Genomic DNA, 15,044 nt, shown 5'->3' on the forward strand with positions numbered 1-15,044 from the left:
TTTGTGTTTATTTTTTCTGGAGATTTGATTTTATTACTAAGGACTCAAATATATATATTTTTTATAGACAAATGTATTCCTTTTTGGTTGTTTTGATATTGTGTTGATTGAAAGCTGTATAGCATGCTTTCAATTTCAGCGCTGATGATAGTTTTCTTGTAGTCTTCAGTGCTTCTCTGTGTCCAGTTTCAGGTACAGGGTTATTTGGCATAGTCTACCACACTACTACCCAGAGCTGATCTGTATGTGAATCTACCCAGAGTCCCCCCTGGTCCTACCAGGCCTTTACACAGGTGTAGTAACTGTTTCCCACTCTTATTCACCACACTATCATGGCTATTCCTCTGTGGGCTGGTGTGTATGGTACAAAGGGCTGTTTACAAATAGGTGGCTGTTCCCCTCTGTGCTGATGTAGTCCATCTCTGCCTGTTGTGGCATTGAGATCTCCACAGCAGCATAGAGCCCAGACTCTGAAAATAACAATCTCTGATTGGAGATTTTGAAACCTCTCCTCCCTTTGGTCGGGGGTCTGAGGGTGGCATGTAAACTGCGCACAGATAGGTATCTAGATTAGTTGATAAAATGTCTCCTTTAAATTTGAGCTATAGGTATGTCTTACCTCTCTTTGCTGGGGAGTTTGTGAGTTCCCTTTTGTACCATACGATGATGCCTCCTGAGTCTCACACTTGATTTGGGTTTTTTTCAGGGAGGGCACTATCAGCTCCTGTAGCTGTTTCATGGAGAATGATTATGTCTATGTTATTTACGTTATTTACAAACTCAGGGTCTGTGGGTTTAATTCCAAAGGCTGAAGCATACAGACCCTGAATATTCCAGCTACTTATTTTGAAGGGTCCTTTTGTAAGATACAGTTCACATTTAAATGAGATCAATTTGTGGTTTACATTTGTTTTAATGTAGGGGCAGATTACCTCATTATTTTTGTGTAGATAAGATTGAGGAGTTTTCTGCTCTGGAGGCTGCTGTAGCGTAGCTGTCTGGCTGTCCGAGTGTGTAGAACAGCAGGTTGCTCTTGGTCCTGCTGTCCCCCAGCACAGTATAGTCTGCGATAAGGATCTCTGGGGACTCCTTCAGCACTTTTTTATACTGTTTCTTTGCCAGAGCAGAGCGCAGTTCCTCAGAGTATTGTATTTCAATGCTCTGCTTGGCTCTGGGGCTGCTGCTCTCTCTCTCTCTCTCTCTCTCTCGCTCTCTCTCTCATATATATATATATATATGTATACATTATATATACACATACACACACACATTCATCTATCTTTATATGGCATACTAATCAAGTTGCATGATATCATTAAATTTGGTCATGCATGTTCCTATTTTGCTTATATTTAAAAACATATTAAGAATATATGTACATCAATATATCGATCTGTGATTCGTAAATGTAACATATGAAATGGTTACATTACATATATTTATAATTTATAATGTTCTTTCCATGTGACTCACCCTGAACACCAAGCGGCCATCCCTTTACTAGGTGAGTGTGACAAAGAGAGAAAGAATCAATGCTGTGTAAGGTTGGTAGTACACTTCCCCATAGTCAGGTCGACTCGACAGTGAGCAGAAACAGGAAGTCAGCCATCTTGGAGGAAGCACGTAGCTGCATGTACTCGAAACAATTCCCATGCGATCAGCTGCAGGCCAGGCAGCGATTGGTTACATCGGGGCACTGAGCTGATTGCAGGGAGGAGCTGGGCAGTAAAAAGGGGATGCAGCTACGTGAGCACAACCCCATGTGCTGAAAACGTAACTGACAGCCGGAGCTTTGTTTATTGTTTTGTTACATGTTTTGTTGTTGCAGAGGAGGATTAAGAGCATTTGAGCTGCAGCCACGGAGCCAGTCCACACCATTGAGCACTTCCCTCACCGCACAGCACCAGCACAGACCCGACTTTGGAGAGCACACTTTCGAGCACATGGGATTACAATTGTGAATTGTTGTTTTGTTTTGAGCTTGAACGCTCGCCGTGTACCCCCCAATACCATCGCTGGTAGAGGGACGGCCCTTTTTGCTATTATTTAATAAAACACTGACATTTTTGGGAGGACTACTGTCTGGACATTGTCTTTGTTACCACACCACTCACACTTGTTCACAGAGAGCCACTCAGGGATCCTTAAATGAAACATTTGAATAACAACTTTGAAAAGTCCATTCTCCAGTCTCCCCTCTGCTCTCACCCTTCATCCTTCTTCCCAAAATAAAAGGGAATCGTAGCAAAGGACTGCGGTGTTCAGGAAATGTGATCACTGACAAACCAGTTAAAGAACTAGCAAGGCGAGTCGAATTACTGTCTCTTTTAGCTACCCCCCAATTCTTTCAAGGTTATCAGGGATATTTAACCATAATTTATTAAGAAGACTCATTAAATAGCTCAGCATCATGGAGACAGGCATCTGCTCCCCTGGTGCACCAAATCAAAACGTATCAGGCTACAGATGGAATTATAAAGGGCCTCTGTGCAGGAACATTCCAGCTTTCTTTTGTTTTTTGTGGGGACCATGTGGCTCAAGGGTCTGGCACCAGACTAGGGAACCATCAAAATCTGTGCTGACAGATAATCATGAAGCCAAAAGAACATAAAAGTCACTCAGGTGGATCCTCATTTACAGAACATTGTAAAACTCTAGACCGTAGGCCTTATTTTAAAAGGAGTAAAACAAATGCATAATAGTATAAAACTAGCAAGATACAACGTAGTTGCAGGACGGCCCTTCTAAAAGTTTAACACAGTTAAAGCAAATAAACAAGTAATAATAAATGTATTATTGTATTCCTTTTAGACAAGTGGCCTTTGCCCAACACATTTTAAAATACATCAGATTCCAGAATTGATCATTTGTATAAAGATATACAGACCTGAGTGACATGGAGTTTAGGCACATTATTTTCTTTTTTTCTGTTGCATTTGTGTACCTAATGCATGTGGTCTCGCTCAAATAATACAAAACAATCTTTCTAAATATACCTTGTATAGACCACTGGGGTTGAACAGACTCTTAGTGTGTGTGATTGCAGCTACCATCCAGTCATCTTGTCATTATCTATAGTTCCCCACTGTTCTCTGTTCAGACTTAGGCTGCCTACAGATTTAGACAACAAGCAGACATACAGCACATAGGTATTCATGCCACATTTATATATTACAACAACAGACAGCCACACCTGTTTCCATAGATTACAACCCAATTCTCCTAACACAGTAATCCCTGTCATAATGAGAGGCAGCTGTGCTTTCTATCAACCCGGCAGCACCTTTCCAGCTATGCATCTGATTCAGCACTGGGTGCTCTCCATGGTACTGAAGTCCAGCAAACTCCTCAGTACCACGGACTGAAAGCATTGAAGTCCTGATGCTGAACCTCTCCAAGCCTGTGGGAAGTGTATGTGCACTTCAGAACGAACTTTGTTAAAGTTTGGAGACAATATCATGTATTTTCTCCGGTGGTAGACATAGTTGAGTAAAACAAAAATTGCTTGGCAAATAGTGTCCATAGAAAACAGGACATTTGACACTGAAACTGGAGTCCATTGTTCATCTTCAGTAGCTACCTATGAGGGGCCGTTCAATTCAAAATTTCAACTTTTTGGCTATAACATATATCAGAATGGATATAGCATATATCAGAATGGATATAACATATATCAGAATGGGTATAGCATATATCAGAATGGGTATAGCATATATCAGAATGGGTATAGCATATATCAGAATGGATATAGCATATATCAGAATGGATATAGCATATATCAGAATGGGTATAACATATATCAGAATGTATATAGCACATATCAGAATGGATATAGCATATATCAGAATGGATATAACATATATCAGAATGGATATAGCATATATCAGAATGGGTATAACATATATCAAACTTGTGTGGATATACAGCAAACTGGATACATCAAACTTGTGTGGATATACAGCAAACTGAATACATCAAACTTGTGTGGATATACAGCAAACTGAATACATCAAACTTTTTTTTTTTTTTTTAAGAATTGACACGTGACACAGCAACAAATGCATGTGCTTCTGTGACCGCGAAATCTGTAATTGATTTAGTCGACAAACTGGCAGGTGATAGGAGCCATGTAATGATTAATACATGATGTATAAACATACCATAGATATTAAAAAAAAAAATATATATATATATATATATATATATATATATATATATATATATATATATATATACACATACAATTAAAGGGGTCGGAAAAGTGAAGTGCAGCGGCGAAGGTAATCCTATCATGGCGTTTATTAATTTTATGTTTTGCTGTTTTCTTTTCTGTTTGCCGATTAACACATGTGTAGCATCAATAATCGATATTGAGGAGTTTTTACTTTCTTTGAAGTCGTGTTTGAGACGCCTAGAGCAAGCGGAACTTCGTAGAGACATAATACTGATGGAAGTTTTGTTTCTTAAACTAGAGAGTCATCTCGAAATTATAGCAGCAATTCTTATTTATTTTTTCTACGCTGATATTCAACATCCAAGTTTGATTTCCATATTTGAACAAATTCACACAGATCTGAAATGTGCAGTTGAATCTTTACGCATTAATATTGACTCTATGCAAGTAAATACTTGCGACTCTACCTACAGAACCGTGGCAGCGAGACAAGGACACGTGGGAATACCAAGGTAAAAAGTACAGCTTTCTTTACAAGGAAATGCACACATATATGAATGTACTTATTTAAACAATGAAGTGCTGTGGAGTTACATGTTGACAATGCCCGGTATTCGTGTTTAGGGTTATCGGGACATTTCAAAAAGTTGTTTTTTTTAACTCTTTATAATTCTATCGTGTTCAGAATTCACATACACTTTTTGAATAGTACAAGCCATTATATAAATACGAATGTATTGGGATGGGAAAATATAAATATATCCATCGGCATCATTTTTAAGATTAGGGCCAATGTGCACTTGCCCTTACCCTTACACTTTACTTTACTATATAGACCAGCGTGTGGTAGGTTTTGTCCCTGCCCCGATTTGTATTGTATTGTCTCAATATTGCATTTTTTTTAATCCGAATGTATTTCCTCACAAATCTATCTTTTGTAGACATATCACTCTAATCTGAACACTACTTATTTCTGTAAAACATAAAAATACTCTTATAGGCTACAGGTTTTCTTGTAATACATTACGTAGGTGTAATAAGGACGTATGTATTAAGATAAGTATGTTTGTTATCTTTCCTGTATGAATGCCTAAGTAGACCTGCCTATACAGACTACATACAAATTATCCATACACTTTGATCTTAATGGCCATGTGTTATAATGCCACACTAACATTAGTACAGCGACCCGCTAACAATATTGAATTCCTATTGTGTGTTTAGATTTTCAATCAGAAGTAACCAGATCGATTTTCTTCGGAAAATGGGATTTTCATGGAAAGCAATTGCAAAATGCCTGGGAGTCTCCGTTTCTACTGTGTATCGCAGAAGAAAAGAAATGGGAATGGATACCTCCCATCACAACAGATTTTCTGACATGAGTAATCACAGTCTTGATGATGAAATACAGCACGTTTTGTCTCTTACTCCCAATGCTGGAGAAAGCTATGTGCAGAGAGGAGTGAGAGTGCAAAGGTGGAGGGTTCGGGAGCGGCTTTCTATTTTAGATCCAGTTGGAAGAGCTGTAAGAAAACGAAGAGCAATTAGACGCAGAGTTTACAATGTGCCCGGGCCAAATCACTTATGGTATGCATATTCTTTTCAAACCATTTCCTGACATTGTCTCGCCCTAATATGTCATATAGAAAGCTTGCTGCTCGCAGGAGTTTAATCAAATACTACCAAACAAGATATGTAACACAACCTGTGCTGCATAGTTATTTAAATTCATATCTTTTTATGTAGATTATTTATTTTGGCCCACCTCTGCAAGCTTGTATGTGATAAAAGACCACCTAATGGTCAAGGACAGGTTAAAAATGCCACAAATATCTGCATAGACGTACAGTAGTTTACATGTAAGAAGTTTGTTACTGACTACCTTATCCTTACGAAAAATAACTTCATAATTGTTTTCCTTTCAGTTGTCAGTTATAATTCAAGTTGGCATTTTATTATTTTACAATATAGCACAACCCAAGGAGGACATTTGTATTATTGGAGCCACAAGAGATGGAAAATACCGATCTCAGCAGCATGCATGCATAATTATAAATATCCACGTTGAAGCTTGTATTTGTAATTAAATTGAGTTTCTATTGTTTCCACAGGCACATTGATGGTAACCACAAGCTAGTGTCATGGAGATTTATTTTCCATGGATGTGTGGATGGCTTCAGTCGACTTCTCATCTACTTAAAATGTTGCACAAATAATTTGTCCCAAACAGTTTTAACACTGTTTGAAGATGGAGTATCTAAATTTGGACTACCATACCGAGTTAGGGGGGATCTAGGGGGAGAGAATATTCGAGTTGCCCGCTTTATGATTACTATGAGGGGTGTAAATAGAGGTAGCTTCATAGTGGGAAGGAGTGTTCATAACCAACGAATTGAGCGGCTGTGGGCAGAGCTCAACAGAGTAGTCATACACTACTACAGTGACTTGTTTCACTGGATGGAAAATCAGGGAATATTAGAATCTATAAGAGGGTACCACATTTATGCTCTTCATTATGTTTATTTGGGCAAGATCAATAGATCTGTCACAGAATTCATGCACCAGTGGAATAACCACACCTTGAGTACTGAAGGACATCGTTCTCCTTACCAGTTGTGGACTGAAGGAATGTTGCAGAACAGTACTGTTCTTCATGATGTGCCTGTATCAGAATATGATATCGATGGTGCTCAAAATCCAGACTATGATACCAATGACCATATATTGCATGAAAATACACTGCTGTCTGAAGAGCAAATAAACTACCTCCAGTCAATGGTAGATCCGAGCACTGATGATTTAAATTATGGAATAGATCATTATATGTTCATGTGTCATATTTTACAGAGCGTTTTTGGTTATGAAGCGTGATGTTTGACGTCACATAGAAGTACAAAAAAATCTTTCTACTGCTCATCAAATATTACATTTAAAGAGTGGCCCAACAGTCACACACTCAGGATTCCTGAGTGTAAGACTGTTCATCAAATTGAACTGTATATGGTCACACAGAATGCACCTCAGATAGATGGGAGATTTTCAGGGTGATTTTTAAAGCTTTTTGCTCCACAGCAAAAGCTTCTCCAGATTTTCTGAAAGTAATTGTAAAAGTTTAAAGGTGCAAATCTAGCCAGAGACAATGTAAGTATGGAAGAGAAATAAAATTATTTTTTGAAAACATGCTTTTTTCTTTTCTAAGTCATCTATATCATAGAATAAAATATGCCTTGGTTTTATTTTTGTGCCATGTTAAAAATTTCCATGTAATCCTCTATACCTTGCTTTTTATCTTCAGTTTGCGTGTTTATTTCCACTGTAACCATTTAATTTTAAATATTACACATTTTCTTCAGAAACAGACATGCATTATTTTTAAATGTAATAACATTCACATCTTACTTATAAGATGCCAATGGGCTCAGTAATACCTACAAAGTGAATTGCTAAATAAAATGATAGAAAACATATATTGTAATGCAAAAACATTTACTTTAAAAATATAATAAATCAACTTGTCATTTTATTTCAAATTATTAATTTTCAAATATTCATGCACTTAACAAAAGAACCTGTCAAAGTATGTGATCAAAATTGTTGCTTTTAATTCTCATTCAACATCTACAATTATTATACTTTCCAGTTTTTGTAATAATCAAGTAACCTCTTTATAATAACTATAACTGTGTTGACAAGTTAAAACACAACATTTTACCAGTTATTTCTACTGTTTTTGTAATCTACAGTACCTAGTGTTCCATGCTGTGCTTCAGGTTTCTCCATATCCATGTTTGAGTTTCCTTTAGTTGCAATAGATTGGGGGGGGGGGGGGGGGGCTTGGGATTGGTAGCTCGCTGCTCACAATCCAGATACTGCCACAGGTGCTCAATCGGACTGATGTCTGGGCTTTGGAGCACCGAGGGGAAAAAAGTGGAATGCTTTGATTTGATTTCTCTTCCGGACTGGTCACATGTAAGGAGTGGTATGTAGCGCTATCCTTCTGAAGAGTATGGGCATCAAATCTTGGCACAGCAATAGATTTTTCTTTCAAATGTTAATGCACCGTGCAGAATTGAGATATCCTTCAATAAACATCTAGTAGTGTGTCTTGTGTGGCCACAGTCTGAAAAGGAATGAAGGCATTGAACTTCCATGGGTGCCCCACAGCCCAGACACAAATCCAATTGAGCACCTGTGTAAGTGCCTGGCTCGTCAGCGGAGATAAACCCATCCACATCCCACACACCAATATGTTGGAACTAAAGGAGACTCGCACCGATCTGGAGAAACCTGGACCAAAGAATGACGCAACACCTAGTAGATTCAATGCAGGTTAGAGGCTCTTTGCACTGCAAAAGGTGGCTCAACCAAGCGCTACAATAAAGTATATCGCTTTTGTTTTTATTAGTCAATTTCAGAACCAAACTAACATTAACTAACAATTTATCGGGATGGCCAAATTATTATAGCAGGACACCATGTATACACATGTAAACTTCTGGAGTATGAGCAAATTGTTTAGGTAACTAAATTCAGTGTGAAACAATTATTTTAAAATAAAACAATACATTTCTGTGCACTTCCTGTTTTTGTTAAACTGCAATCGCGGGCAAACATTTGAAATCCATTTGCAGAAAAGGTAAATAATATGATTGATATTGACTATCTATGAAGAAATTGTAATAAAATGAATTTGTCTTTTGAGACCATTTGTCTATAAGCAAATTTGGCAAACAGTCACATTACATTCCTTTTTGTTAAGAAAAGTTTGCATACCCACATCTATAATTATGAAAACGTATCTTTCATTAACTAAAAATGTGTGAATTACATTGTTGACACAATTACATTTTGCAAACAAATAGCTGCTACTACACAAACATTTCTATGGTGGCTCACTGAGGACATGAGAACAATGGCAACCCTTTCTATAAATATGCAACTGCTTTCTGGCTGCAGGTGCCTTATAAAATCAATGAAGACGCTTATTAACTTGCATTTAGACTAAACAACCATGTGTTCAAAAACTGGTTTACAACCACATCTTGTTAAATTAACCAAAACAAAAATAATTGTACAATAGTGTGGTTGTCCCAAACATTTGCACTGAACTGTTTTATACTTAAGGTGACCATATGACTCCATGTTCAGTGGGACAGTTCAGGCTTTTTAACTCACACTTCATTGCATTCTGTTAAGTGCAGTACTACTTCTCTTAAACAAGTAATGAGGTACCCGAGTAAAACATACCTAAATGCATTGAGATGCGAGTTAAAAAGCCTGAACTGTCCCAAACTGTCCAACTGAACATGGAGTTGGTAAGAGTATGAAGGACTGCCTCAGGGGTGACCAAAGCCTGGAGAGTTGAGAATAGCAAAATCCATCTGCTTCTTAAATTCATCAAAGGACTTCAAAATTGGTAGCTTTAAAATATTGCAGCATGTGTTAGCTTGTGGAAAGTTGGAGATATATCCTTCATTATTCTCATGCAGGAACTCAACAGACGGTTGTGGTTGAAAACCAAGAGGTGGCTCTTTGTCTGCTCCTGTAATGAATGCTAGAATCTGTCTTAATGACACGCTGGAATCCGCATCTGAAAATAAAAATAGTGAAAAATAAAAGTAAATAATTATATAAATGCATAAACAAGTGTTGTGCATCAAAGTTAAACTTTCTTTTGCAAAATTATACACATGGATTACATCATATTCTTTAAAATCATTTTACATTCAAACAATTACCACACTGTAAAAAGGGATATTAAGGCATTTGTGGTATTTTTATATTCCAACACTTTATCTAAATATGAAAAATGTGTATTTATTTTTTTAAACGTTAAATATTCCTACATTTTTTCCCCCCAAAGCTTGCTGGTGGCTGTGGTACAGAAAACAATTAATGTAGTGAAAATTGACGATGCTTTAGGTCTTGTCCCAGCCCCGCGACTGTCACCTTTATGAATACCATAATATAGTAAATGTCTTTCATATAGGTCTGAGCCAAAGTATATATCTCAGAATGGCAAGTCTGCAATTGATGGCCATGGCTAGTCACCTTAGGTGCAACAAACTTGATCCCTTCAATATGAAAGTAATTACTTGCTTATTAGCAGGTGTATATTATTGGGCTGCATGTTTGACTGCAAGCATTTTAGAGTGTTTGGCTTATTACAGTTTTGGGGATTACGATTTTGGTATGAAAATTTGGTTCCTAGGACAGCTTCAGGTGACAAGTGACTCAACCTAGCTGTATACAGGGATTTTGGGTGAAGGTAACCTTACACTTTCTTGCAGAAAAAGTACATATTACATTTAAACCATATCCACTTTGTCAGCTGCAATGACCCAGCAGCCCTTCCACATTGCTGCAAGTACATTATCTTTACCTTCCACATCCTGTAGGTAATCTCTCCAATAGCCCACAATTCTTTGTTCCTCACGTCTTTTATTACTTCCAGCAGTGCTGAATGATATTTTGAACAATTCTGAAAACTGTTCAGATGTGAGCACTTCCTCCCTCCAGCAAAATGAATTGGCAAAAAGAACAGGATGTGCAACAATGGCGTCAAGCACACCAAGCGTCTTCAATCCCTCTTTTAACCTAGGAAACATATATAAAGTACATGAAAAACAGAATGCCTGCTTCTTTCTTCATGTTAGTGACCAGTCAACACATACCGTACTAATAAATAAAGTTGGACATCAGTTCAGATATTTCTTACAAAACTACACAGAATATTTTCTACATTTACTGTGACAGTGTACTTAACATGTTTTATAAATCTAAACAAACTATTACTCACAGTTCAATGTGAATATTGCTAATGTAAGCATTAATTAAATGGTTGAACAGGTATTTGCTACACTCTCACTCCATATTTAATATACTCATGTTTTCAACTGACAAGTATAAATATAGTAATCTACTGAAATGCATGACAAAATAAATGTACCTTTCCAGGGAATTTCTTGTTCGGCCACAAACATACCACTTCATGAAGTCTTGTACAAGTACATCTCTGTCTTGCAGATTTTGTAAATAGCGGTAACATCCTGCCACATGCAGAAGGTTGCAGTGCTTGGCTGCAACATCTTTAAGCCCCTCTAGTGTTGACACATTCTCCATCTGAAAAAGTCAAAACATAAGTATAAAACTTAACTCAGAATTGGTATGACAACATCATACCAGCCAAACCTTTATAAAAACTAGTGTGTGGGGGGAGTGTATGAGAATAACATGAAGCATGGCAATAGTCACAAACTGCTAACACACAACAAATCTATGTAAAGAGGAATATTTTCCAATAATACATTAGTATTATTATTAATAGTGGTACACAGATTCTCATTAAATGTATTCAAGTTAAAACTTTGAACGCACCTCCAAAATTATCTCTGCAATATCACAATCACAGATGTCTTTCACAGAAGGTGTGACCTGCTGAGGGTCATAGGCTAGACTGTCATATAATGTCCGAGAAAAAAAGTTGGGGGATGGTCCGCCATGCACCAAAGATATGGCTATAATTCTTCCAGCCAGAAAGTAATCATCATCACGTAATGCTATTGAAATACATAAAAGAATGAAGCATGTGAAAAAATTATAGATGGGTGTATTGCAAGAAAATTAAGATTAAAAAACAAATTAAATACCTAAAACTGCAATTACCTTGGGAATCGCAGGTCAAATTTTTCCAGTCTTCTGAACCTTCATATATTTTACTGTTATGTAGTGTCTGCATTAATAAAGTTAGAAATTCCCTTGTAGGACCACCTCTGTCCACAGCTCCTTCCGAGTTGCCATCTGAGTCAGTAAACATTACAGACATTCTATTTTCTGGCTTGTATGTTTTGCGCTTAAATCCACGAAGTGCACCATCCCATATATTTATTCTATCAATATTGAACTTTGAAACTGCATCTTCATCTATTTGTAGGGCAAGATTTGTGATAACATCATGAAGAGTTACTTGATCTCTAAAAGAAAAGAACATTTAGGTAGTTTTTGCTAAAAATATAAAACACTATATTTTTTGTCTGTATACGATAGGGTTCACTTGAGCATTGCAAAAATATTAGTGGGAGAAATGCAATCATTTTGACACATTATAAATATTTTGAAAAAAATACCCATCATGTAAGCGGACAGATGAATTCTCAGCAAACTGTACTCCTTCTTCATCACTTGAAGAATTAAGCTCAATACAATCATAGATAAGCGATGTATACTGCCTAAAATAAAAATAAATAAAAATATATTTTATTGAAACTCTTCTGCTTACATACACGTTCCTCCTAAATTCAATGGTAACAAAGCTGGTGTTACACTGGTGTTACATTTATGGTGACAAACTGAGAAAAATGAAGCAATATCTTACTTGTAACAATCTGATCCTTTTTTCTCCAGAACATTACTTTCCAAAGTCATGGCAGATGTAGACTGAAACAGTGTAGTGTGTATTTTAGATGCCTCTACACCAAATGACACTGGTGTCTGTGTTAGTACAGAGTCTGCAGAAACACAAACATCCTGTACTGCATGAAGATCATTACTGTCCAAGCCTAGATAGTTTGGAAATGTGATTCCAGCATTATGCAGACCATCTGGATTGGATGTCACAGGTTCAGAGGAACACCCAAGTATTTCATCTGCAACTAGTGTCTCTTCACGAATACAGTTAGGATCCTGAGAATTATCTGGCACATTAGTTTTATCCCAGTCTTCCTAAAATGGCAAAGTAATGAAATAAATGAATAAAAACTTAATAATGTATGAATATTCAAAATAGAAAATCTATTTGTTTTATTATACATTACATCAAAAGCATACTTATTTTTAAAAGTAAAAAATCTGTGGTATTATTTTCTTTAAACAGGATAAAAATTATTCCTGAAACAGAATTGTGTAACTGCATTACGATGACAGATGATGCCAAAGAATGCTTAATTTATTAATAAAGATGGATACTGTTTCTCTGACAATTCCTCAAATACACAATTTCAGATGAACAGATAACTTATTACTGTCCCTGACAAATTATAGAAAAGTATAATATATGATTTGCATGTCATCTACCTAGAAGTAACACAGCAAAACTTCTAAACCCTAGTAACTTAATCCTAAAATAGACATGAGGCAAATATTTCACAAAACATGAAAAATAAAACTTACAGGTTGTTGGTCCAGCCTTTGCAGATCCAAGATTTCAACCGAGGGGCGAATATAGACAGAGCGTTGCTTAAATATTTTGTTCATCATCCAACCATTGAGTGTTTGGTTCCTCATTAGAGAAGGAGCTATCAGTTTATTGTGGCAAGCCATGAGTATTTCCAAACTGTAATTAAATAAGGTTTTTCTTGCATTAAATCTAAGATATTTGGATAGCGATCTTGCAAAACGTTTTTCAACAACCACCAATAAATAATTAAAGCAAAACATGTTTTAAAACACTTGTAAAGTGCAAGCAGTGTGGCACTTTTTGTATTTATTTTTCACACATAATACAAGTGTAACAAATACACAGTGGATTTTAATATTAATAGTATAACTATTGTAAAAATCCACAGCACAACACTTTACCTATATAGCACTAAACTGCAGAACATCTATAGTACATCTTAACGTATATCTGCCCTGTAGCATTAGTAATAATAAACATGCATACTTAGCTCCTGGAGGAAGATGACTGCTGAAAGCTGATCTAATATTCTCTAGAAGTTCTTCAGCCGACCACTCCTTGTGGAATTCAAAGGCATTCATCACATGCCCACTTTCATAGAGTAATTGCTTGGTTCCGTGTTTTACAACTACATTGTTGTGAGGTCCGCCCAGCAATACTACCTCCTTTGTAAAAGTAGCAGGACCTTTGAAAGTTGGTCGCCTTCTTAAACAAAGAAATATATCACATTATTTTCATAACATGTGCATTTATTCATTCATGTATATAGGCTTACTTTTGTGAAAATGTAGTACTCGTTCAAGTTACATTTCAGTATGGCTGTTTCAAGCATCCATTAATGTATACAAATATAAATTACTTAAAATAATAACAATAATATAACAACATAGCTCACACATAAACTAAACTTAACTTTTTTTCCCGTTACAAAAGCCTGTTACGAATTTATGAATTACCACTTCTTTTGGCGTGCATGCACGTATTTGGTTTATCGTGCCTAGGTGTATAGGACACTACCGTGTGGCCTACACACAAAATGCGTGTTATTAAAATTTAAAACACACTTGAAAATAATAAATATAACTAGGTAATGCTTACTTTTTGGTTGGTTGGGTTAATCTTTATGGTGGTCGTATCGTTGACCTCGTGAAATAAGATGATGCAAGACTTGACGTGTTACTGATTTCGGAATGTGTAGGCCCGGCGGCAACTGATGAAGCTGGTCTCAAAAAAATAGTTTTTAATTCTTTTTCCACATTATTTTCATTTACGACTTTGTGCATCCTGCGACCCCCGTTTTCTAAAACATTTGCTAAAGTTGTTAACAGGCTCCTATCACCTGCCAGTTTGTCGACTAAATCAATTACAGATTTCGCGGACTCTGCCATTACTGAAGATAATTATGAAATGACGGTCACAGAAGCACGTGCATTTGTTGCTGTGTCACGTGTCAATTCTTAAAAAAAAAAAGTTTGATGTATTCAGTTTGCTGTATATCCACACAAGTTTGATGTATTCAGTTTGCTGTATATCCACACAAGTTTGATGTATTCAGTTTGCTGTATATCCACACAAGTTTGATGTATCCAGTTTGCTGTATATCCACACAAGTTTGATATATGTTATACCCATTCTGATATATGCTATATCCATTCTGATATATGTTATATCCATTCTGATATATGCTATATCCAT

At 36.5% G+C, this 15,044-nt stretch overlaps 1 protein-coding gene and 1 long non-coding RNA gene across 3 annotated transcripts; both read right to left on the bottom strand.

Moving 5' to 3' along the window:
• Positions 1-8,007: 8,007 nt before the first annotated feature.
• On the bottom strand, positions 8,008-12,730 carry LOC117963823 (G2/M phase-specific E3 ubiquitin-protein ligase-like). 2 transcript variants are annotated; one of them, XM_059019335.1, is made up of 8 exons: positions 12,549-12,730; positions 12,301-12,402; positions 11,840-12,147; positions 11,552-11,733; positions 11,124-11,296; positions 10,557-10,771; positions 9,476-9,764; positions 8,008-9,336 (listed from the first exon to the last, which is right to left on the bottom strand). In XM_059019335.1, exons 1-7 carry the CDS (start codon positions 12,596-12,598, stop codon positions 9,511-9,513), a joined length of 1,284 nt encoding a protein of 427 aa, XP_058875318.1. In that variant the 5' UTR covers positions 12,599-12,730; the 3' UTR covers positions 8,008-9,336; positions 9,476-9,510. The 2 variants fall into 2 exon arrangements, with proteins under 2 accessions (XP_058875318.1, XP_058875317.1); XM_059019334.1 differs by having other exon boundaries at positions 8,008-9,764.
• Positions 12,731-12,807: 77 nt separating this feature from the next.
• LOC131728236 (uncharacterized) lies at positions 12,808-14,198 on the bottom strand. The gene is made up of 3 exons (XR_009322597.1): positions 13,836-14,198; positions 13,343-13,505; positions 12,808-12,895 (listed from the first exon to the last, which is right to left on the bottom strand). It is a non-coding gene; the product is annotated as an uncharacterized LOC131728236 (long non-coding RNA).
• Between the last annotated feature and the right edge of the window lie 846 nt (positions 14,199-15,044).

The sequence above is a fragment of the Acipenser ruthenus genome, unplaced genomic scaffold (assembly GCF_902713425.1).
Source record: "Acipenser ruthenus unplaced genomic scaffold, fAciRut3.2 maternal haplotype, whole genome shotgun sequence".
NCBI lineage: Eukaryota > Metazoa > Chordata > Actinopteri > Acipenseriformes > Acipenseridae > Acipenser > Acipenser ruthenus.

Coding starts and splice junctions, on each gene's coding strand:
- LOC117963823 (XM_059019335.1), bottom strand. CDS start 12,598: ATGACTTTGGAAAGTAATGTTCTGGAGAAAAAAGGATCAGATTGTTAC. Junction 12,403..12,548: donor AAAGGATCAGATTGTTACAA/GTAAGATATTGC, acceptor TTTTTATTTTAG/GCAGTATACATCGCTTATCT. Junction 11,734..11,839: donor TTTGACCTGCGATTCCCAAG/GTAATTGCAGTT, acceptor GTATTTCAATAG/CATTACGTGATGATGATTAC.